Raw genomic sequence first — 23,400 nt, forward strand, 5'->3', positions numbered from 1 at the left:
CTCTGGAAAAAAAATGAAGAGACCACTTAAAATAATAAATTTCTCTGGTTTGACTTTTTATATTTATATGTTTGAGTAAAATGAACATTGTTCTTTTATTCTATGAACTACTGACATTATGTCTCTGAAATTCCAAGCAAAATGTCTATTTATTTGCAGAAAATGAGAAATGGTCAAAATAACAAAAAAGATGCAGTGCTTTCAGACCTCAAATAATGCAAAGTAAACAAGTTCATATTCATTTAGAAACAACAACAACAATAATGTTTTAACTCAGGAAGAGTTCAGAAGTCAATATGTGGCGAAATAACCAGGAGGTTTCCAATGGGGTTCAGTGCGGTGGATCTTCATTTTTACCAGAGCTGTATTGCATGAAAACAGCTAGCATTTTAAAACACTACATCTTTAGTATTTTTGATACAACTTAAGAGTGGCCTGGCTGCAGACCTCTGAACTGGTCAGTCTCGGGGTTCAGAAGGCAACATGCAACAAAGGCCTCAGGGTTGGAACTGAAGCCTGGATGACCAATCACCTCTATAGATGAAACATGCTGCTGATGAACAGGAACTTTGTTCACAGATCAACAAAATGACACGCTGCCTGATGGCTCCAGGTATATTATGGATTTTTTTTAAGTATCGATCTAAAACAGAACTGGACCAGATGCCCTTTAGATAAACAATCAGATTTCAGCTGCTGGTATTTCTTATTTGCACATCTGGACATTGAACCTTTTAATCAATTCTTTCTGCACACTAACTGTTGCGAATGAGACATGTGTCTGTGCTTCTGTTCGGCTACCTCATGGCCCGTTCCTTGTGCCCGTTATTAATGTTTCCTTTGGGCCTCAGCACACGGTGTGGCATCGACACACGGCCTGTCTCCGATCGCAGCATGGCGCCGCTAATTCGTCTTGGTTGTAGTCCGCTGTGGACACCGATCCGTCAGTGGCGATGTCCCACAGGAGTTCCTCTCTTTTGCGTGCTACCCTCTCTGCAATCGCCCTGTACTCAGCTGTGGCGAACTGCAGGGGTGTTTCCTCGGCGTCTTCACGATCCAAGTCAAATATCAGAGGTGGATCGTGGAGCTGCTCCTGGCCGGTGCCGCCGCTGCAAGCTGCAGCTCCACCTGCCAAAATAAAATCTGTTTCAGTTTTAAATCCTTCTGCAAAAAGTGAAATGTTTTGCGGAAACAAAACATTTCACTTTTGTTTTTGCTGTTGTGTTGAACACAACACTGTTCAACACAACAGTGTTATGTTATGTTGAACTCTTCTCTGTTCTGTTTCACGACATGAGGCAGACAAACTTGACAGAGTTTCAAGAACAAAAGTTTTTGAAACTCTGTCAAGTTTTGGTTAGTTTCAGGGCTAAGTATGTACTAGTAATGGTTAGATCCAGGGTTAGTGTCTGTAGAAATGAATAGAAGTCAGTGGAAAGTCCCTGCAAAGACAGAGAATCAAACGTGTGTGTGTGTTTTAACTAGGTTGGTTTGCTGGGTTCAGATGAGGTCCATTCCAGCAACTTCATATTAAATTTGCTGGTGGTATGAACTGTGCATTGCACAAAATCCACCAGACAATACAACTGGTTTGGGTCCTTCTTTGTTGTTCCTCAAACTCAGCCACATATAGAACTGTAACCATGTGTGGATAAGAGAGAATTCACAGTAAATTCTGGCTTTAGGACACAATACATATGTTGTTACTTGTCAACTAATTTAGTAATCGATTGATCAGTAACTGGGGACTAGAGACTCAAAAAAAGCCAGCTACTAAAAAACAACACAATCAAAGGAGATAATTTAGCCAAAACTGTAACAAATATATACATTTGGCATCTAAAATAAAATTTAAAAAAAACTTTTTGTCTGTAGATAAGTTCTACATAGAACTCCTCTAGCAGCAGATTTAGCTTCACTTGATTCAAATAAATAATAATAATAATAAATATCTTATTGAGCACCTTTGCTAACAAATGATTCATCCATTAGTCATAAAATAATCACCAGATCGTCTTTACACCATATTTATGTTCAATCCAGCAGAAAGAACTGAGCTTTTCACATGTTGATGTTGGGAGGATTTTTCAGCTGCAGATGCATCCTTTGCTACAAATGATCAAGAGTTCACTAAAGGAATGCTGCTACTGCATTTTAAGAAATAAAAAGTTTACTTTCCTATTTAAAAAACGATTTGCATTATTTACTTATTTACATGTTTTAATATATTTCTAATATTGCATTAAAATGAGAAATCTTTAGAATGTCCCCAATTTTGTATCTGATTAATAAATGAATTGTCACAATAATTGATACTGATTAATGAATAATTAAAACAATCGTTAGCTGCAGCGCAACTTGTATGATGTTTCCACCCCGAAACAAATGCATGGACGTAGCAGCAAAATTATTGCTATTCATACTATATTTCTACCTGTGACGTAGAAAGCTTTGTGTTTTCCGACTCGAACTGTTTGCAAGTCCCCGAACTTTCCTGCAGCGCCACTGTTGGGGTGGAAGAGGAACTGCAACAGCAGAACACAGGACAGTCCCGTTTCACAAAGCAACGCAACGCAGCAACGCAACACTTCCAGCTGTTTGTAGCAGTTTGTACCTCGTGACCAGATTGTTCGCCGCGCAGCAAAACGCCGCTGACATCGATTCCATCGTAACGCCTGTCTGCAGGGGGCGCTACGCCTGCCAGAGACAGTACTGTTGGGAAGATGTCCATACCACTGTATGATGAAAAATGAAGCAAGAATGTAAGTTACGAGATCATAATTCAAAACAGTTCAGCTCTTTTTAATTATATAGCAACAATTTACAAACACTTTGCGAACAGATCTAATGTATGGGTGCATATTGGAAAATTAGAATATAACTGAAAATTTGAGCATTGTATGAGTTTCACTTTTTTAAATTAATTTACTGAAATGAGTAAATATTTTAGAATGACATTGTAATTACTTAATTTTAATAATACACAAATGTGAAAGTTTTATGTACTGAGCAGAGATCAGAAAAAGACAATATTCTCTGATCAGTAATTCACAGCTCAAACACTGGAGAAAATTTTCTTTTTTCTCTTTGTTACATGAATAAAAACTAGGAATATCGACTATTAATTCATTAACCAACAGGAAGTACTTAATAACTTTAATATTTGCTTCCTTAAACATGCATTGCTAGTGGGGTTTTTGCAATTAGAAATTACAAGCTGAAATTGTTTTTTGTTTGTTTATTTTGTTGTAATCCACAATGTGCCACATTTCTTAAGGTTATTATGTGCTGTTTAAGTTTTTTTGACCATGAATTTCATTAGTTCTTAATGAGTTTTCCTTTAACAAATTTTTTCGTTTCTATAGAAACTGGACCTTAAGTTTGGAACTGTATCATGGTAATGAATAAATTCAGTCAAATACAAGCTTAAGGGATATACAGCCATATCAGTAAACTAGAATATTATTGAAAAGTTCATTCAGTGCCTCCATCACTAAATGGAATTCATATATTACATATTCAACCCAGACTGATGTTTTCTACCCTTTATTTCTGTTAATTATGACAATATTCTGCTTACAGTTCACAAAAACAACATTTAAGATTTGCATATTACATCAGACCAGTAAAAAAACAACTTAATACAGAACTATGGGTTTAATGAAAAGTATGTTTATTACCAGCTTAAAGGGTGCTATCAAAAGTAACTTTTAATCACCTGTAGTTCATTTATTAAAATGTTTATTTACAATTAGATGACAAAATAACAAATAGGTTTGGTAAAATACAGAAGTATTTTATTTTGTTATTTGACAGTATAACAAAATAAAATGTTATATTTCATGATAACATAAAATATGTAATAATAACATAAATAAGTTACATTACATAATAATAATAATAATAATAATAATAATAATAATAATAATAGTTATTATTATTATTATTATTACTAATTATGATTATTATTACATTATTATTGTTATTACCATCACTATTATTAAAAATCAACAGCAATAATATATTATACTACTATTACTAATAGTAATAATTGTAGTTGTTATTAATAATAATTACTCTGAAAATTATCATAATTAATATAAGAAGGGACCGAACAGACTGGACTTCTGGAGGAAGCTAAGGTTCTTCAAGGTTTGCACCAAGATGCTGCAGATCTTCTATCAGTCTGTTGTTGAGAACAGCAGCATCAGAGTCAGGGACCTAAAATCACTCAACAGCCTGATAAAGAAGGTTGGTTCTGTTCTGGTTCTGTTCTGGGAACGACTGTGGAACCTCTGGAGATGATCATGCAGAGAAAGATTCTCCATGGGATCAAGAAAATTAGGGACAATCCTGACCATCCTCTTCATCAGACTGTCTGATGAAACCATCTTCAATGGCTCTTTGAAGAATCTTGATGAGCTACAACAATATTTAATCTCCTTTTGGGATCGATCGATCGATCCTTCATTCCACCCACCCATCCATCCATCCATCCATCCCACCCACCCCAACCAACCAACCAACCAACCGAACCCAGAACCTTCTTGCTGCGAGGCAACAGCTCTACCAACTGCGTCACTGTGCAAGTACAAGTACTTCGTTATTTCCGTTACTGTACTTAAGTACAATTTTCGTGTATCTGTACTTTGCTTAAGTAGATTTAATAATGGATACTTTCTACTTTTACTCCACTACATTTTACGGTAAGTATCTGTACTTTCTACTTCACTACATTTCTACAAAACTGTCGTGTTACTCGTTACATCCAAGTCGCATTGCACTTTTTTTCCGTTAAAATGTGAAGTTCAGGGACTTAACATGGCGCCGTAAAATCCAAAGAATAACGCAGTGGTCCCCAAACTACGGCCCCCGGGTGGCCCGCCTCCACATTTGGTCCAGCCCCCTGAACAATACCAGAGAGCATTTCGATTTTTTTTCATATACCGTATTTTCCGGACTGTGAGCCGTTACTTTTTTCCTAAGCTTTGTACCTTGCAGCTTATAGCCAGGTGCGGCTTATATATGTGGATTTTTCTTCAACCACCAGGGGGCTCTTTAGCAGGAAGTGAATCATTGGAAGTCAAAATTGGAAATCAAAGAAGAAAGCGCCCATTAAAACAGAATTAGGTTTTCATAGGGAATTGAAATTTGAGAATGTTGTTGATCAGTTAAATAGCACTGAGGGGAAAAAGATTTTTTTGTTTTTTGAAATAATACTGGGATCATTATGAGAACTTGAGGTATATATATTAGGATCCAATAGATGGCAGTAGTGCAACAATAATGGATGCAAGCTGCCGTTGAAATCTAAAGCAGAAGAAGCAGAAGAAGAAGAAGAAGAAGAAGAAGAAGAAGAAGACGCCCATTTTCATTTAGCACATGCTAGTAGCAGACACGAAGGATCAGCACTTTTACTGTTACAGTTACCGTTCAGAAACTACCGTAATCAGTTCAGTTAAATCTAAACTTGACAACTTTTTCTTTTTCAACCCTAATAAATGTGATATTCAATTGACCTGTTATGACTCAAATTTTGGGTGTCCACCCCCCTCTGCTGCTGCTGCATCGTTGTGGAAAACCTAGAGCGGCAGAGATATCTGAGGCTTATAGTCCGGTGCGGCTTATATGTGTATGTTTACTGGGGGTTTTTTTTGTTGTTGTTGTTTGTTTTGTTTTGTTTTTTAAACTTTGGGGTTGCGGCTTATAGTCTGGAAAATATGGTATTTATTTCAGAAATAGTGTTATTTCCTGGATTTATTCTGTGAAGAACCCATAGAGGGTTATTTGATTGTGCTTTCTGGAAAACAATACATTTTTACATTTAGGCACTCCTGCAATCGTCACACTTTTTCTGTTACAAACTAACTCCGGCCCCCCACCAGAGAAAGGAAAAGTTAGGTGGCCCTTACAGGAAAAAGTCTGGGGACCCCTGCCTTAGAGCTTCAATTCAGGTTGAGTTGACAAGCACCACTTCATAAATAATCAGCTTGTAGAACTTACCAAAATAGATTTAAATATATCCTTCATAACAAATGAAGACAATATGTATCGCTCCCTTGTAGGTCTGTTGCACTAACAAATATATTAATCACATGATATATTAATATATATTTTTTGTTGGCTCTAATGATCTTTATTTGAAAGTAGTTTGACAGGAAATAGGGTAATGATAGAGGGGGAAGACATGCAGCAAATGTCACCAGGCTGGGAATTGAGCCTGCGACCACCGCCATGAGGACCAAGGCCTCAATATGTGGGTTGTGCTTTGCCCTTGTGCCACCACAGCACCCCATCACATGATATATTAAAACAAACTTCAGTCTCTACCAAAAACTGGATAATTAAAGTCTTCAGTCTGGTACTTTGGTTTCAACCCTTTGTTGTTGAAGGACAATTCTGTTTACAGTCTTCATAATTTATTTTAATTGTTGTTGTTTCTGTTTGGATACTTAAAATGTCTTCCAGTTTCAGTGTTAAATGTTCATTAGAATTTAAAGTTTATTGACCTTTGAGAATGTGTTCTTGCATTATTATGCCATTACTATTATATTACTTGAAAATGGTCTCAAAACAACAATATTATTTTTTATCGCAATAACTTCTGGAACGATTTATCGTCCAGCAAAACTTGTCATGGGAACAGGCCTACTCCCTTCAACGTTAGGTCCTTTCAGACCTGGATCATCTTTGTCTCCCTAACATCCTGGTGTAGTCAGAGAGAAAAAGTGCTGCAGGTGTTTGACTTGGTTGATGTAAACGATGAAACTGGGCTTGCCTGAGCAGGGCTGAGCTGGTGGTGTTTGCAGGGATTCTGCCTGGCCAGTACACCACAGTTGGCACCCTGTGACCGCCCTCCCATGTAGTCTGCTTAGCTGATCCGCCACCTAGCATGCAGAAACAAAAGTTCACCTTATAAGTAGTCAAGAATTGACCGTGAAGCCTTCTGAGAGATTTCAGTGAGCCAATCTCAACTTCAGTTTGTTACACCTTTGCTGGTCTGCCATTTTCCAGTGAAAGGCCCAACGCTCCCTGCAAACTGGCACTTTTCTTCCCATGGACCGTTGTCACCTAAACACACAGACACTTTGCTGACTCCATCACACATTGTTCTGATTTATCACACAAGGGCAGATATGAAACCATCCTACCAGTGAACCAGATTAGAGTATTCCCTTTATCCGTCTCATCGGCGGCAGCCTTTAACGCCCCGACAAGACCGTCCAGTTCCTGCAGGCTGGCAGCATACACCGCGTCGCCTGAAGGGTCCGCCACCGCGGGGGCGAGCGGGACGTGCATGTGAGCTGACGCCACCAGGAGGAAATACGGCTGTGCTCGGGCCCTGGAACCACAGGACAACTCTGTTTCACAAAACATGTGATGGATAAAGATTTTTGAAAAAGCTAAAAAACATCATTTCCTAGTGTGGAAGAGTCATGATAAAGCGACATGACCTAACAGGCTCCTTATTGGTTTACTTTAAGCTATGTGGTGTAAGATTATTCAGGATCAGTTTGGTGAGGTTATAACATTTTATAAACTAGAAATGTTTACATATTTGGCACAAACTGGCAATTAATATGAGCAGATTTGCACTCATTTTTGGTAAATGTAAATAAATGGATTAATGAACTGTTTGGAAGGATTGTAGTTTGGCTTTCTTGTTTGTTTTTAATAATGAATATTAGATATGCATGTAATTAATTAATTAATTATTACAATGACTTTTCACCTATTCATGATCTGTTAAATCATAGTATTTAACTAGCACCAAACTGTCCATGGACTACAGGTGGAAATGAGCATTTTTTGCTGTAACCCAGCTTTGTTACAGCATACTTTCTGATAGGCATTGTGTGTCTGTCAATGATGGAAAATTTGCTTTCCAGCCACTCAAAGCTGCAGCATTGACTGAAAAGTGAAGAGTTCGTTCACATGGCCCCCTGGTGCAGCATGGGGCCATGCTCTCTTTTAACCAACAGCTGGAAGCAACAGGGTTCAGCGCCCTCCTCCTCATACGCTTCAAGCATGCACACACACCAGGAGTGTGTTATTGGTACAACTTCTGTGCAAATATGCTCTAATAAAAACACTGAAGACAACAGTGAATAGCTAATGGCTATCGATTAATTCTGATGGGTCTTTGATTTTCTGACAGGTTACTACGACTGTCACAACACAAACATGAAGTCAAAAAGTCAAAAGTAGTTCATTAACTGCTGGGTAAAGATGATGATGTGATGTGTTTGGTGAATGTTGATTTGAAAAAGTTAGGAGCAAAACTGTTTAACTTTATTCTGGTATTATTACAATTTTTGTTAGTATTAATACAAATTTACTCTGGTAATATGACTTCATTTTGGAAATAAAAAAAACATTTTATTCTTAATCTGACCCTAATGCTCTGCTGTGAATACATAAAATGTAAATCAATAATTTCTTTTGTGAACACATTTTCAGAAAATTTCACAGTTTTTGTGTGCCTCCCACTTTTCTGTTAGTTGTAAATTGCGTACTGCACTGTATTGTCACAACTTGTAAAAATCTATTAGAATGTCCTTTGCACAAACACCAAGCGGATGTGATGAGTTATCCAAATGTTTTGTCTGGCAGAGACCAACAGCTTGATCTGTTCTGTGTTCCCTGTGTTGTACCTTGCACTGTGTATAATCCTGAGAGCAGCAGATCTATACTTCTCTGTTAGCGCCCAAAGGTTCAGCGGCTGCTCCACAATGGAGCTGTTTTCAACCAGAGGAAGTCCCACCTTGGAGTAACAGCCACCGGGAACACTCCTCCTCTGTCTACAACAGGAAGACACAATAACGTATGAGGGTCTGCAAACGTAGAATTGTGGCATGATAGGAAATTAGTTTTAAATAAAAAGTGTCTTGATTTTTCACACAAATAATTACAGTAGTTTGAAGGGGCAGTGTTATGTGTTTTCCAGGCACATAGTACCATTTCATAGCACAATCAAATAACTGTTACCTTAAGTTGTTAGAAAAATGATGTACAAGTCAAATATGACTTAAAAGAAACTTGACTTCGTAATTTAATATCTTAAAATTTGGCATCTGTCACTTTAAAAACTCCTGTCATCACAAAAGTGCTGCTCTGTTAACACTTTAACAATGTTTTTACCAGTGCTGCACTGAGAAATAGCTCCTATGATGAGCTCTGCAGAAGCCCAGTTTCACCAGGTGTTTGCTAATTGCTGTTGGCTAGTCTTAAGGAGCTGAGTGGGGGAGTTCTGGGAGAGGACTGCTCTTGAGGTGGAAGCTTGGAAACTGCAGCTCAGAGGAGGACTTTTGTCCTCAAAGGCCGTGCTAGGTCCACCCAGACAACTTACACAGCTGAATGGTTACCATGGAGATTAAAGGCTTTCTCAACCACGCATGAAAGAATCAAGGCAACACTCCAGGTATGTTTTTGATGAGCAAATGACATTATAATACGATGTAAAGCTAAAAAAAAATTGGATTTTGCATAATAATGTCCCTTCAATTTTCTCCTTTGCATGCCTTTTCACCAAACGCTTCACACACCAAATTTGCATGAAGCGTAAACTATTATTCTTTGAAATGTCCAATATTATGACTGTGCCAGAAACAGATGTTAACATAAAAAAATAAAAAATAAAACAGTCACACCTGATCACTTGAGGTTCTGATGAAACACAAGGGAGACATGGGGGTAGATCATATCCTGGTGTATCAGTACAGCCCATGTCATTACTGTAGGGAATGCCGAAGTAATAATCGAATCCTGTTCATAAAACAAGAACAGCCAGTCGGTTGTGGTTCACCATTGCTAAAACCATCTTCCACAAATGGTTATAAGCTGGTTCTGTTGGAGATTTCTTCCTGTCAAGTTGGAGTTTTTCCTCTCCACTATCGCTACATGCAGGCTCAGTATGAAGGATTGTTGTAAAGTCAACAACATATGCTGGTCCAGGAGGAGTGAATGATGTAAGTCATTGACGTGATGCAATCTGCTGTGTTTCCTGAGATAGATAAAACTTTTGAACTCGTTTATTGTTTGAAAACTAGGAGCAAAATTGAATGCATGTAATGGACTTTGAATCTGTTAGTATGAACTGAAATGCTAGTGGAGAGAGGGTTGTAACTCAGCTAGTGAAGAAGAATCAGCAATGATGTGTTTTTTGTCACATAAGGCACAGCTGGAAGGTGGTTGGTGGCCTTGTTTTGTACATTTCCTGCAGCGGAGACATAGGACTGTGAGGCTGGAGGTGCTCAGAAGGTCAGGCTGACTTGTCATTGCATTGAAATGGAAAGATACAGGATTGTGCAAGAAGTTCAAATGTGCTCATGTTTCAATTTAAGTGATATATAAAGACAGTAAAATGATTTCTACCATTGACTGTTTCAATAAATATCAGGCATTTGCAGTTTCTGTATAAGTTTAACACAATGCTATGACAGACACGTTTTTCTGAGTAAATCTAAATTTTAGCACTAAAATAGCACCAAACCAATCAAAATCTAGGACTCTAATCAGCCTCTGAAGATCCCCTGAGTTGCCTGGCACAAAGCTATCAGTAGCAGACCTTTAGGGTCCAAGTTGCCAGCTAGTGCCTCTGACGACTGTGTGTCCAGCAAACTTCCCAGAAGCTTGTGAATTCTTTAAAGAAGTCAACAACTTTTGATGGTCCTTCCTAAAGCAATTTTGGAGAATGGCTGAAACAACTATCCAGCTGAAATAGGCCATTGTCATGCGGGATGGCATCTTTATCAAGGGTGCCAGGACCTATCCAGAGTGTACCCCGCTTCACACCCTGTGAAACTGGCCCAAAAGGATAGACACATGGATAGATGTACTTTGTCAGCATTATAAATAGGTGGTACATACTAGTCATGGTTAAATCAAATTAATCTATTGTCATTTTTCTTTTGCATTGGATGTTGGAGTATCGTCTGCCTGATGGCAGCACTTCAGACAGTTCATGAAAAGAGCGTCAGGAGTCTTAAGGGTCCTGTACAGTTGGGCATCATGCTAAAATCGATTCTCGTCGTTTCCGAAGCTGCTTGACAAAAATTCTGTCATTTTGTCTCGAAATTTCACGGCTTTGTTTGTTTATGCAGAAAAAATAGCCCTAACTACTTAACCTCCAGAAGTCGATTTTTCAGCCAAAGAGCAGGAACAAGTCAAGTCAGCAGTACATACTGCTGGACCAAAATACTGAACTCTCCTTGTTCAGTTCTGTTCTGTGTCAGCGGGTGAATGTCCAAAAGAAGCCTTGTGTTATTTTAATTTATTTATTTTTTTGGCTTCCAACAACATGGACAATAAAATAAGATATTCCAGCTTGTCGATCATTACTTCTTTCTCCGACAAATGTGTGAACATATGTGTTTACTATACTGGTATAAAGCACACCTATACGCCAAAATACCATGGTTATGATTGCAGCGGGAGGGGTTTCACGGTTCAGTGTGTCTTGTGGACCTTCAAAGTAGTGTACAAAGTGTTATGGTAGTGTTTCTCCAGTTCCACTACCACGTGACCATGCATCGACAGGGTGACATCGCCCTCAGCATGCTAGCCGATGTTCTGTGCCCTGATCTTGCAGTTACTCCAATTCTCCAATGACCCTTTTAACTCCTATCATTACCCTCAGCAGATAAGCAGAGACAATACTGAGTACAGGTGGTACTGCTCCAATCTCCAGCCAGTCCTGTACTGACTGGAATGTTGTTAGTCAGGCAGAGGAAAGAGTGAACCAAGCAGCAGCATGCAGACTAGACTCACCTCTGTTGTTAGGACTATAAGGTCCGTTGTGTCCGAGGTGCCATTTCCCAATAACGGCGGTGTAGTAACCAGCCTGCTGCAGCAACTGGGCCAAAGTGACTTCAGACAGAGGCAGACCAGCCACAGAGTTCACAGCAAAGTTATGAGTCACTCCATTTCTGAGGCCATAGCGGCCGGTCAGGATAGCAGCACGCGATGGAGAGCAGGTCGAAGCAGGGGAGTGGTAGTCTGTTAATCTGAAAAAAGTTTATTCATACACATATAGTTTATGACATTTAAGGTCCTCTTCTAAGAGAATTACACTTGAATTACTTTGTTAACTTGTCATGGAGTCAGGGGTTCACATCTTATATATCAGAAATAAAGGTTTTACCTGAGCCCTTGCTGGGCCATCTGGTTGAGATTTGGTGTATTATTTGTGTGTTTCTCTGGTTGGTTAACATCCAGATCTCCCCAGCCTATATCATCTGCCAGTACGATGATAAAGTTAGGCTTCTTTTCTGCTCCTCTTTGTGAAACTGTGTAGATCACCAGCCCAGACAGCAACGTCACAGTAAGGAGCAGCTGAAATGCAGGCCGGGCCATCTTGGGGTAAAAACTGTGAAAAGGAACACATGTTTGACTTAGAGCTTGGCTAATATATGATAATATTCAAGCAGTTAGAGAACAAACATCATCGTGAAGACCAAGATGTAGAGAAATTTAAAGGGCCAACATTATGTAAAATAAAAGTATTTGAGCTTTACATCATGTTATAACGTTATTTGCTCATCAAAAACATACCTGAAGTATTGCTTTGATTCTTTCATGCATGTTTGAGAAATCCTTTATTCTCCATGGCAACCATTCAGCTGTGCAAAATGCCTGGATGGACCTAGCATCCCTTCAGACCTGCAGCTTCTAAGCTTTCAAGCTTCTTCCTAACAGAGCAGCTCTCCCCCATGACTCCCCCCACTCAGCTCCTTCAGACTAGCCAGCAGCAATTAGCAAACGCCTGGTGGAACTGGGCATTTACTGAGCTCATTATAGAAGCTACTTCTCAGTGAAATGCTTGTAAAGACGTTGTTAAATGGTTAATAGAGGAGCCATGTTGTGACGACTTCCTGAAGGCGGCATTTCAGAAAGAGCAGGAGTTTTTAAAGAGACATAAGCCCAATTTCAAGGCATTCAATTACACAGTAAAATTACTTTAAACTCATATTTGATATATGTGTAATTTTTTTAACAACTGAAGTCAACATAGTTAGTTGATTGTGCTATAAAATGGCACTAAGTGCCTGGAGCATGTCACTGCTATGTTCAAGTCTAAAACTGGACTATGGAACAACAAAAAACCCACAGTGACATGGTTGTCAACCTAAAGTGATTGGGAGAGAATTAATCAGAGAAGCAGCCAAGAGGCCCAAGGCAACGATGGAGGCGTTACAGACACACACTCCACAAACCTGGACTTTATGGGAGAGGAGCTGGAAGGAAGTCCAAAGCCATAAAAAATCCTGTCTGCAGTTTCTCCATAAGCCATGTAGGGAACAGAAAAACATGTGGAGGTATACTGGTGTATACTGACAGCTATGTCTAATAAGAAAGAGTTGAATACACCTGTTGTGCCCTATTCAAAAATAATGGTACAATTTAATCAAAAAGGAATTTATATTCCAAGTGGAGCAGTGTTTTGCAGATGACTGTGAGTTGAATTGAATTAATTAGCTGAGCTAAAATGAATAAAGTAGTCTAGTATACGCCGAGGAAATCCTCCTTTAAACTCAGGTTTGTTTGATTTAAACACAGAGATGGGAAGAACATGAACAACCTTACGGTGTTCACATGGTGAAATAATAATAAGTCACACTGAAAAAAAGAGAATGCAGCTCCATCTTTTAAAAAGAAAATGTGATAATTGGACAAAAGTCATCAAATTAAGTTGATCCAAGTTCATTTATTAAGTTTTTTTTTAAGTTGTCAAAGGAAGCAAATGTAAATAAAATAAAGTTTGATAAACTCCATTCAACTAGCAAAAAAATCTACATCAAAATGAAGATGTCAGAATGGTCCATTTAAAGTCTTGACTTAAATTTAACCAACATTCTGTGGTGGGACTTTAGACAGGTCAACTACACTCTAAAGCACTGGACGGGGCTTACTTATAAGAATTCTGCAAAACGTGGGTGATTGTTTCTCCAAGTTGCCACCAGCGGTTTATTAGATTTAGGGGTGATTATTTTTTTCACACATTTCATATCAAATTGCATTTTGTATTTATTCAGGTTGTTTCGCGTTAAAGATTGTTGAGTGAGTTGAATCATTTTTGCTTTAAGGACAAAGCAGAAAGGCAAATCTTACTCATCACAATGGAAGTTTGGAAAAGTAGGTACATGAATCTCAATCTTGTTAACTGATTAGATTGTTAACCTAAAAGGACATGTTGTACATACAGATGGCAGACATTCCAAATGTTCCAAAATTTGGGACAAACCTGGAAAACATGTGGATTTAAATAGACTTCCCACAGTTTTCAACCTGAGAACCTTCAACCACCAATCAGAGTAGGCTAGGTTTTAAAAAAGGCGTGTTATTCTGTAGACGGTTACTACAGACTTAGAACTGGTTGCAACCAGATCCCTCCAACCCTTCTCCCTCCTCTGTATGAATGTGACTCTGTGGCACACACAGCACGCCTGTTCTCGGGGTTCACGCGTGTCTGTGGATAAATGTCTGAGAGAACATGTGGCTCATATACAGTACGTGGGCTACCCTGCGATCGTTCGCAGATGGAAGACAGTGGAAACAGTCGCAGCTACTCCGACGAAGAACGGATTAATTTCAGCTGAAATTAGCAACTCTCAGGTCAGACAGAAACACTTCAAAACGAAACATTTCACTACCTAGCATGCCCTCTGTGGTTGGCTTTCATTTATCACTGCTCCATGAGTGGGGAAAAAACACTACCTTGGCTAACTGAGCTGTAAATGTCTTAAAAAGGCGACGTACAGATACTTACTGTGTGAGTGAGTTGTCATTAAACAACAAGCACGCGACAACAAACAGCCGGCTGGAACAAGGACATTGCGTCAAGCGCAGTGCGCGCGAGGATACAACCCGAAGTCAACATCTCTTCCAAGTCCACAGATAATCAGGAATGTTGTTGTTTAAAATATGACTGACTATATTAGCAAATGTAAATAATAATCATAAATGAAGAAAAGCGAGAGGCATTTGTGTGCTGGTTGATAGCCTACTAAGAAAATAAAAGATACAAAAAGTTTCCGATGAAGCCAAAAAAAAAAAGTAGAGGAAGTATGTTACTTGTACGTAAAATATGCAAGATTTCAAAAACATCTCCAAGTCCTGCATTTTTCCATCCTTTAAAATGTTTTAGTATGTTAATGCCATGTTATATATGTTACTTTATTTTAGAAATAGATACGGGCAGCAAGTTATTCATGTCTCAAGACTTTGTTCCGTTGGTACTCAAAGAAGTGTATTATTGTGAAGTAAAAGGAAAACCTATAATTTTTCTTGGTGATGGTCTGATTTCATATATTTTTTTAAACAAATAAAAATCTGAAAAGTGTGTTGTGAATGTGATTTTAACCCCTCCCCAGTTAAATCTGTGTAGAATCACCTTTTGCTGCTGTAATAATACTTCATAGAACTAAAATTACGATTTTTTTTTCAATATATTTTTTGGTCTGGACTTTAACTGGGCCATATAAACTGTTCCATTGTCGTTCTGGCTCTATGTTTCTGTGGACCTCCACTCAGTCTCAGGTATAGTAAATTATCAGTTAAATTATCGTTTTCAGTTTTTTTTATTTTCCACAAAGTAAAAAAGCCTTTTCCTCATTTTGTGTAGCTATGCAATCCCAATATAAAACCTTTAACGTTTGTAACGTAATGTGATAAAATATGGAAAACTTCAAAGCACACCTTTCAGATACGTTTATTTAAGTTTTAACTTGATCATTTCCAAATAAATCGATATAAATATTTATATGTATGTTTTAGTAACTATTAAGATCACATAAGGCATAGAACACATCTCAGTCTTTTCTATTCTCTGTGGTCAGCTTTTGTTTCGGGTTGGTAATAAATGATCATTTTCATGTATACCCTGGGGGTGTATTAACATACTAACAGGCTTAAATCTGGTTTTCTTGGCGTTTTCTAATAGGAGTTTTTTTTTTCTTTCACATTTCACATCTCTGTATGTCTAACAGCATGGGACAATGGTTACTTACCCTTTATGTTTATTTGCTTTGTAAATAAAGTGTTATGCAACTACTTCATACTATGCAGAATAAGTCTTTCATTAAAGGTTTCCAGCAGATCAAAATGAACCTGGATTTACTCCACTGCACGCTTATCGTACCAACGGCAATTATGAAACCTTTTCTTGTTGCGAAACTGAACAAAGCCACGAGGGGAAATTGCATAAGTTTCATATAGTGAAGGTGAAATTTAAAGTGTTACCCTTAGGAGGGAAAGTTAGAGGAATAATGCAGAAACTGCAGATTGTTAATAAAAAGATGCAAATTTGTACTTGTTTACATATTATAAGAGGATTACAGAGTTGATTACAGTTCTCCTTTTGCAATTTTTAAAATGAAAACAAATTTCATTAAGTCTTTAATAAACTCATTGGAGTGTTGCAGTATAATCATCGTGCCCAGAAAGAATGCAAAGTTTTTGCCTATGGTAATTCATATTTTATTTTTAAGTAGTGGAGATTGAAGTGTCAGTAAATGCACCACTTTTACAAATAAGAAACAAAATACTGTCGACATCTGGATTTTTTTGCTCAATTTTGACCCTCCTCATCCATCCCCCTCCTCAAGTATTAATAATTAATTAGTTTCTACCTTGCAGAAAGAGGCTGAACTTCAGCTACTGTTTTTTCTTCTCTCCTGACATCTATGGGCTCCGCACTGACGGTGTTTGTACATTCAACATAGCTGGAAGGATGCGTAACATGAGAACGGAGTGACATGATTACAACTAAAACTGCAGCGGTTTTGTAAAACAGATAATCTGACCTGTCAGTGAGGGGAAGCGGAGCAGATCAGAGGGAGGGTCTTCGTTCTTGGAACCGCTGAGGCGGGTTCTGCAGAGTCCGGCCGAACCAGCGCCAGCAGGGATTGGGACTCTAATCCGAAGCGCTCTCACTGCGGGCTCATTGCATCCGGCAGGTGGCCGAGGTTCGGCTCCACATCGCAGACTGACCGCGGTTCAAAGGTCTGTGCATGTTTTGGTTATTTTCTAACTGTGCCAAAACATAGAAATAAAAAACGTTTTTGTTTTAAAATACACCGTTTTTATGTTTTTTGTGGTTGTTTTTTCTTCATAATTACAATAAAAGTCTCTCAAACTAACTGAGAATGACCCACTTTTTAAAATTCCTAATTTGGCTCCTAATTTTGCGACCAATAAGGTGCCTGTAGGAGGCGCTATTTCATTCTGTTCACCTCATATGTATACCACGTGTTTGTTAGGCTACAAATAAACACGTTTCGCGTCTCGAATTTTCTATAAGCTTGGATGAAGTGAAAAATTATATTGTTTTCATGTCACATGATCCTAATATTGTATCGTTTGTTCACGGAATGTGGAGGATTCTCAGGGAACCAGTAACAAACAAACAAACAAACAAAAGTGGCCTGTATTTCAATAACATTTTCTATTTTAAAATTAATAACTGCCCCTTTTATTTTCGTGGTTTCTGGTGAGAAAATCCCAAAACATAATAACTCACTTGGGCAGATTGTGGCTTATCCAGAAGTAGGCCTTCTTTAAACAACACAGCTTGTTTTAATGTATCTCTTTAAAGTAATATTATTTGTGTAAATAATTTTATGCATCTCTTGCATAAAATTATGCAAGAGATTAGCATGTTCAACTACAGCAACATCATGCTGTAACTGAACTAACTAGATGTATTTCAGCAATGCCTTTGAAAAAGTGAATCTCATTCACAAAGTAATATAAGTTATTTCTGTAAACACTGATGGTTATGGTTCACAGGATCTCATGGGAAATCTCATTTGATAATCTTCTCACATAATGTTGATTGAAAGTCAGTCATGCTTCATTTGTAACAGTATGCACCGATTGCAGATTTCTGGCCAATCAGTGAATACCAGTCTTAAAAAGCCTGACTTGCCAGGCTTTTTAAAGACTGGCAAGTCAGGCCTAGTACCTGTCCATACCTGGTATGTGACATACTACGGTATGTCACATACCATAGTATGTTACTATGGTATGTGACATACTATGGTATGTCACTATGGTATGTGACATACTATGGTATGTCACATACCATAGTATGTCACTATGTGACATACCTGCCACATACCATACCTGTCACAGCGTCATCGTCTGTGGTGCGCTGCTCCTGCCAATCATTATTAAACCCAGAATACCTGTCACATACCTGTCACTAATCCATACCTGGATTAGTGACAGGTATGGACAGGTCACTAATCCATACCTGTCACTATGGATTAGTGATAGGTATCCAATTTTGGCCGATACTGTGGTTTTTTTTGTTTGTTTTTGTATGAAATGTTGCTAAATATAGCAAGAAAGTCATTGAGTTGGTGACAATTGTTAACTGCAAACATGCAGACATGACCTGGGTGGCCGGTCTGTCAGAGCAATAGAGAACAGTGGTTGACTTTTAGACCTTTGATGGACTTCAGTATAGGCCAATCAATGATCTCCCAAAATGAAGGCAATCAGGGCCGATTCATTGGTACAACCCTTGTGATTACTAAAGCTTTTTCCTCTTTTGCAGAGCATGGGACTGTGCAGAGCTAAAGTAACCCAGTTCCTGGGAGCTAAACAGTACTCCAAGGCCCCTGACGGAGGATGGGGGTGGGTGGTGGCTGTGGCGTTCTTCCTGGTGGAAATGTTCACATATGGCATCATTAAGAGCTTTGGGATCTTCCTCCAGGACATGATGGAGGAGTTTGGCGAGACCAATAGTCGGGTCTCATGGATCATTTCCATCTGTGTGTTCATCATGACCTTTAATAGTAGGTGTCCAGTTCATGTGCCATGACAGACTGGATGCAGCTCTGACAAAACAAATCCAGCCCATAAGTGGCAATGGTATTAAATCACAATAATTTGCATGCAATCTGCAGGTCCTCTCTCCTCAGTGATGATGAACCGCTTTGGCTTCCAGTTTGTTGTTATGATTGGAGGATTACTTATATCCACTGGCACCATTGCAACTAGCTTTACCAGTTCACTCAATCAGATATACATCACCTATGGATTAGTGACAGGTATCCTTTTAACTTCATCTACACCGATAATGAATTCTCTGAAGCTGTCCTACAGCGATGTGTCTTGGTGAATTAAACAAAAACGTATTGAACTGTGCAGGTCTGGGCTACTGCCTGACGTTCCTGCCCACTGTGACCATCCTGTCAAAGTACTTCAGCCATCGGCGCTCTCTGGTCACTGCTCTGGCTTCTACTGGGGAGTCCCTTGCGATGTCTGCCCTAGCGCCAGGTGAGAGCAAAGGTTTCTGATTACTTTTATTCAAACATACCAAGAGTGCTTTGTTGAAGTATTCACGCCTTCTATGCATTTTTGTTGAGACTTATTCTGTACAGACACCAGATAAATAAAATGGTAAATGGACTGAACTTATATAGCGCTTTTCCAATCATTTTGACCACTCAAAGGACTTTACACTAGAGTCACATTCACCCATTCACAATCACAAGCGCTCACACATTTATACACCGTTACGCAGATTGGTAGGCAACCAGAGAATACTTTAAAAATGGATGACATGATTTTCTTTAAAAAAACAAAAGTGGGGGAGGGGGGATTTGAGTTCTCCCCACTCGATCATGTTCTAGAATCACCTTTTGCTGCATTTTGCTCAATGGATGGATAGATGGATGGATGGAGTCGCACCATAAAACAAACTTATCTACAGCAGCTTTATGACTGTTGGGATTGTCTGTTAAGAGACTCAGAATAACTGTATCATCTGAAAATTTTATTATGTACTGATTGGGTTGAGAACTGACACATTCATTTGTGTACAAAATAAAAAGGTAAGGCGAACTGACACAACCTTGGGGGCCCCCTGTGCTACGCAACATAGAATCAGAACTGAATTGTATTTTACTTGCTGAGATCTTTTTGATAAAAAGGAATAATACCACTTGATTAAAAAAAGGATTAACCTTCAACTGTACCAATTTCCTAAGAAGAATTTTTACATGGATATAATTAAAAGCTGAACTAAAATCAACAGAGAAGTCTGGCGTATGTTGCAGAGTTCTCCAGATGCTTTAGTGCGAGGTGCATCAGTGTCACAATAGCATCACTGGTACTTTGTCTACTGGCGTAAGCAAATTGAAAGGGATCCAGAAATGGCTGCACTTCTGCTTGTAGTAGCTCTAACATGAGTTTCTCAAATGATTTAATTACAATAGAAGTGAGTGCTACTGGGCAATAATCGTCAGTTTGAGGACATGCAATTTTTGGAACTGGAATGACAATTGGTTTCTTCCAAATATCTGGAACCAAACGAGTGTCTATAGAGATCTAAAAAAGTTTAAGCCAAATCGGAGAAAGTTCTTGAGAAGGAAAGCAGACATATTGTCTGGGCCAGTTGCTTTATGTGTGTTTAAACCCTTGAAGACCCTAATTACTGACTGTACAGCTGCAGGTTTCTGGGAAATGTCTATACCAGAGCTAACCATCTTAAGGCCAACATTTTTTTCTTGACTTCTTCAACAAGCTCAGCCACATTGTTGTTCCAAATTCAGATCATCAATTGGATTTAGGTCTGGACTTCAACTGACCCATTCTAAAACACAAATATACTTTGATCAAAAACCATGTCCATGGTAGCTCTGGCTGAATGGTTGACCTGCAAGGCTGATGGTTTATTAAAAATATATATGTTTTGTACATACATTTGTTAAAATTACCATCATGTTGTGACAGTATAATATGTGACAGAAGATCTGTGAAAAAAATCTCAGAGAGGAAGAGTGGTTGACCCCGTTGGTAGGTGTGACGATACCTTGTAGGGGTTATGATCGGTTTATACATGAAATAACATGACACAAAAAACAATGCACTTTGTGTTCATTTTTAAATAAGCTGAGCAATCACATATTTCATTTCATTACTGCATTTCCTTTGCCTTTTAGGCTTTTCTGTGTTAAGAGACAAAATTGGCTGGAGACACACCATGGCAGTGATTGGAGCTCTGCAAAGCGTCATCATCATCTGTGGTGTGCTGCTCCGGCCAATCATTATTAAACCCAGAATGTCCCAAAGCCAAAACATTGAAACGTCTTACTCAAAGGAGCTGGAAGCACTCAAGACACAAGAGAACGTAGACAGTTTGGTTCTGGAGAACATTGAGACGACTAATGGCGTCCTGTCACTTAAAGACACCTGTACACCAGAGGAGAATACTTCACTGGACAAAGAGGCAAAGCTAGAGACGGCTCCAAACTCTCTGGAAAAAAGTAAAGAACCGGAAACAGAAAAACACAACAAAGATGACAAACAAATGATGGACCAAGGAGAAGGATGCAACTCAGGCTGCACAAAGCAATCTGCTGCAAATTCTAGACTCCTAGACTTCTCCATCCTCAAAGACTCCAGCTTTGTCCTCTACTCTCTGTTTGGACTGTTTGCCACTCTGGGCTTCTTCGCTCCTCCGCTCTACATCATCGAGCTGAGCGTGAGTCATGGCATGGAGCGAGAGCAAGCCACCTACATGCTCTCCATCATGGCAGTGGCTGAAATCTTTGGACGATTCGTCATCGGGTGGGTCCTGTCCCAAAATGTGTTCAGGACGAGGAAGCTCCAGGTGCTCCTGGTGTGTGTGATTATGATGACAGTGGACTTAGTGGGATTTACGCTGGTGACAAATTTTTACACTCTGGCTTTGTGCTGTATTGTGTACGGGTTCTTCATGGGAACCATTGCATGTACTCACATCCCTATGCTGGCAGAGGACGAGGTGGTCGGCGTGGAGAGGATGTCATCAGCTGCCGGTGTCTATGTGTTCATCCAGAGCTTTGCTGGACTGGGTGGGCCGCCACTTGGAGGTAGGGAAGATCTTTTTATGGGTAAACATTTCTGGTAGTATAACATTCTGATCCCTAAGCAAATGTATAAGCCCTTAAATGTAGAGATGCACCGAGAAATTTACTTGCGTCACAAAATTGTCAGTTTGCAGCTTGATTGGTTCTGACCAGCAACTCACCGATTGGAAACTTATTTGGCAAACATACCTCAAGTAACTACCAGAATGCTCAACAACACTCTTGGCGTGGATGCTGTTACTTAGTAAAAAAAGTCAGACGAAGCATAGATAAGCATGAGAGAACTGGATTAACAAATGAGTCAAAAACATCGAACAGTATCTGAGGTTCATATATTCCATTTGTGCAGCTTGAACAGGTCTGTGATACTTAAACAAGCAATCGTTTCAAATTTGTTTAGACACATGGATCTCTTCTTATTCCATTTTCTTAGTATGAAAACAAATATGTCGCTGAGGACAGTGAGATCAGTTTCTCAACCCCAAACCAATCTGTGGAGGATCAAATAATATGATGCCATAGTTTTAGATTTATAGTTTACTGAACTTGTTTCTCTGTGCCCACTCCATGCCTACAGGTGTGCTGGTGGATGTAACTAAGAACTATGGAGCGGCGTTCTACTCCTGTGCGGTGGGAATGGGACTGAGTGCTGTGTTCCTGGGATTTGTTAGACCTGCTAAGAAAGGGTTGCCCTGCAGGAGGAGAAGCCCAAAATGCTCTGCAGTTGAACATGAAAGGAACCCTGGCTACAAGGAGGTGAGCGGAGAGGAGAAACCAGACCAAACTCACACCACACACGGCTGCTCTGAGACAGAAGACAAACGGGACGTCAGTCAGGATGGAGTCAAAGAGGTCACAATTCAATACTGAGCTGAAAAAACACACAAGTAAAAGAACAAATCAAATGAATGTAAGGGTATAAGGTGAACAGTCCAGGATGCAGTAAAGAGAAGGTTCAACACTTATAAGAGGGGAGTAGGCATGGGCTGGTTCCTGGCTTCAAGGTATACTGCAATATATAAAACGTCACGGTTTCAAAATCACAAAAATTTTTCATCATACCATTCCGGCAGTACAAGCGTTTCTTTTTTGTCTGGTCAGAGATAGAGTGGAGGTCAAATCAAACTAGTCATGTGTAGGTAACCTGTCCACCTTGTCTAAAAGAATGAACATATTCCCACTTTATGGGAATATGTTAGCTACCACAGGAAGACAGATGGCAACTTGGAGGAAGAAGGTTGCCCTTTGTGCAAAACGGGCTTACTATACTGTAGCCAAAGGAGGCAAGCACGATCGTACATCTAGGAGAGAAACTAGCTAAATTCAGGTAAAGTTCATGCTGTGGTGAAATGAACGAGCTAACTTTAGTGAAACAAATATCACCGTGTTTGTGATCTAGAAACAACTTCCAAAAGCAATTCAAGTTGACTATGACTTTAGAGATTATGGTGATAGGCTAATTTCAAATGAAAATAAAGGGCCGTCGCGTGGTGCAGACTTTAGAGCTGCGCCGTGTAGACAAGGGCTACCGACCTGGATG

At 39.2% G+C, this 23,400-nt stretch overlaps 2 protein-coding genes across 5 annotated transcripts; one reads left to right on the top strand and one right to left on the bottom strand.

Annotated features, from left to right (window-relative positions):
- Positions 1–260: 260 nt before the first annotated feature.
- Positions 261–16,900, bottom strand: arsg (arylsulfatase G). Of its 3 annotated transcripts, none has more exons than XM_007559203.2 (11): positions 16,803–16,900; positions 12,143–12,367; positions 11,770–12,005; positions 9,651–9,765; positions 8,655–8,801; positions 7,152–7,342; positions 6,991–7,071; positions 6,779–6,887; positions 2,615–2,735; positions 2,435–2,525; positions 261–1,128 (listed from the first exon to the last, which is right to left on the bottom strand). In XM_007559203.2, exons 2-11 carry the CDS (start codon positions 12,352–12,354, stop codon positions 848–850), a joined length of 1,584 nt encoding a protein of 527 aa, XP_007559265.1. In that variant the 5' UTR covers positions 12,355–12,367; positions 16,803–16,900; the 3' UTR covers positions 261–847. The 3 variants fall into 3 exon arrangements, with proteins under 3 accessions (XP_007559265.1, XP_007559257.1, XP_007559273.1); XM_007559195.2 differs by lacking the exon at positions 16,803–16,900 and adding an exon at positions 16,629–16,756; XM_007559211.2 differs by lacking the exon at positions 16,803–16,900 and adding an exon at positions 14,768–16,561.
- slc16a6a (solute carrier family 16 member 6a) lies at positions 14,208–22,769 on the top strand. Of its 2 annotated transcripts, none has more exons than XM_007559164.2 (6): positions 14,208–14,613; positions 18,560–18,800; positions 18,912–19,055; positions 19,156–19,284; positions 20,952–21,863; positions 22,438–22,769. In XM_007559164.2, the coding sequence occupies exons 1-6, from the start codon at positions 14,413–14,415 to the stop codon at positions 22,728–22,730; spliced, it is 1,920 nt and encodes a 639-aa protein (XP_007559226.1). In that variant the 5' UTR covers positions 14,208–14,412; the 3' UTR covers positions 22,731–22,769. The 2 variants fall into 2 exon arrangements, with proteins under 2 accessions (XP_007559226.1, XP_007559235.1); XM_007559173.2 differs by lacking the exon at positions 14,208–14,613 and adding an exon at positions 16,919–17,001.
- The last annotated feature ends 631 nt before the right edge of the window (positions 22,770–23,400 follow it).

The sequence above is a fragment of the Poecilia formosa genome, unplaced genomic scaffold (genome assembly GCF_000485575.1).
Source record: "Poecilia formosa unplaced genomic scaffold, Poecilia_formosa-5.1.2 Scaffold4, whole genome shotgun sequence".
Taxonomy (NCBI): domain Eukaryota; kingdom Metazoa; phylum Chordata; class Actinopteri; order Cyprinodontiformes; family Poeciliidae; genus Poecilia; species Poecilia formosa.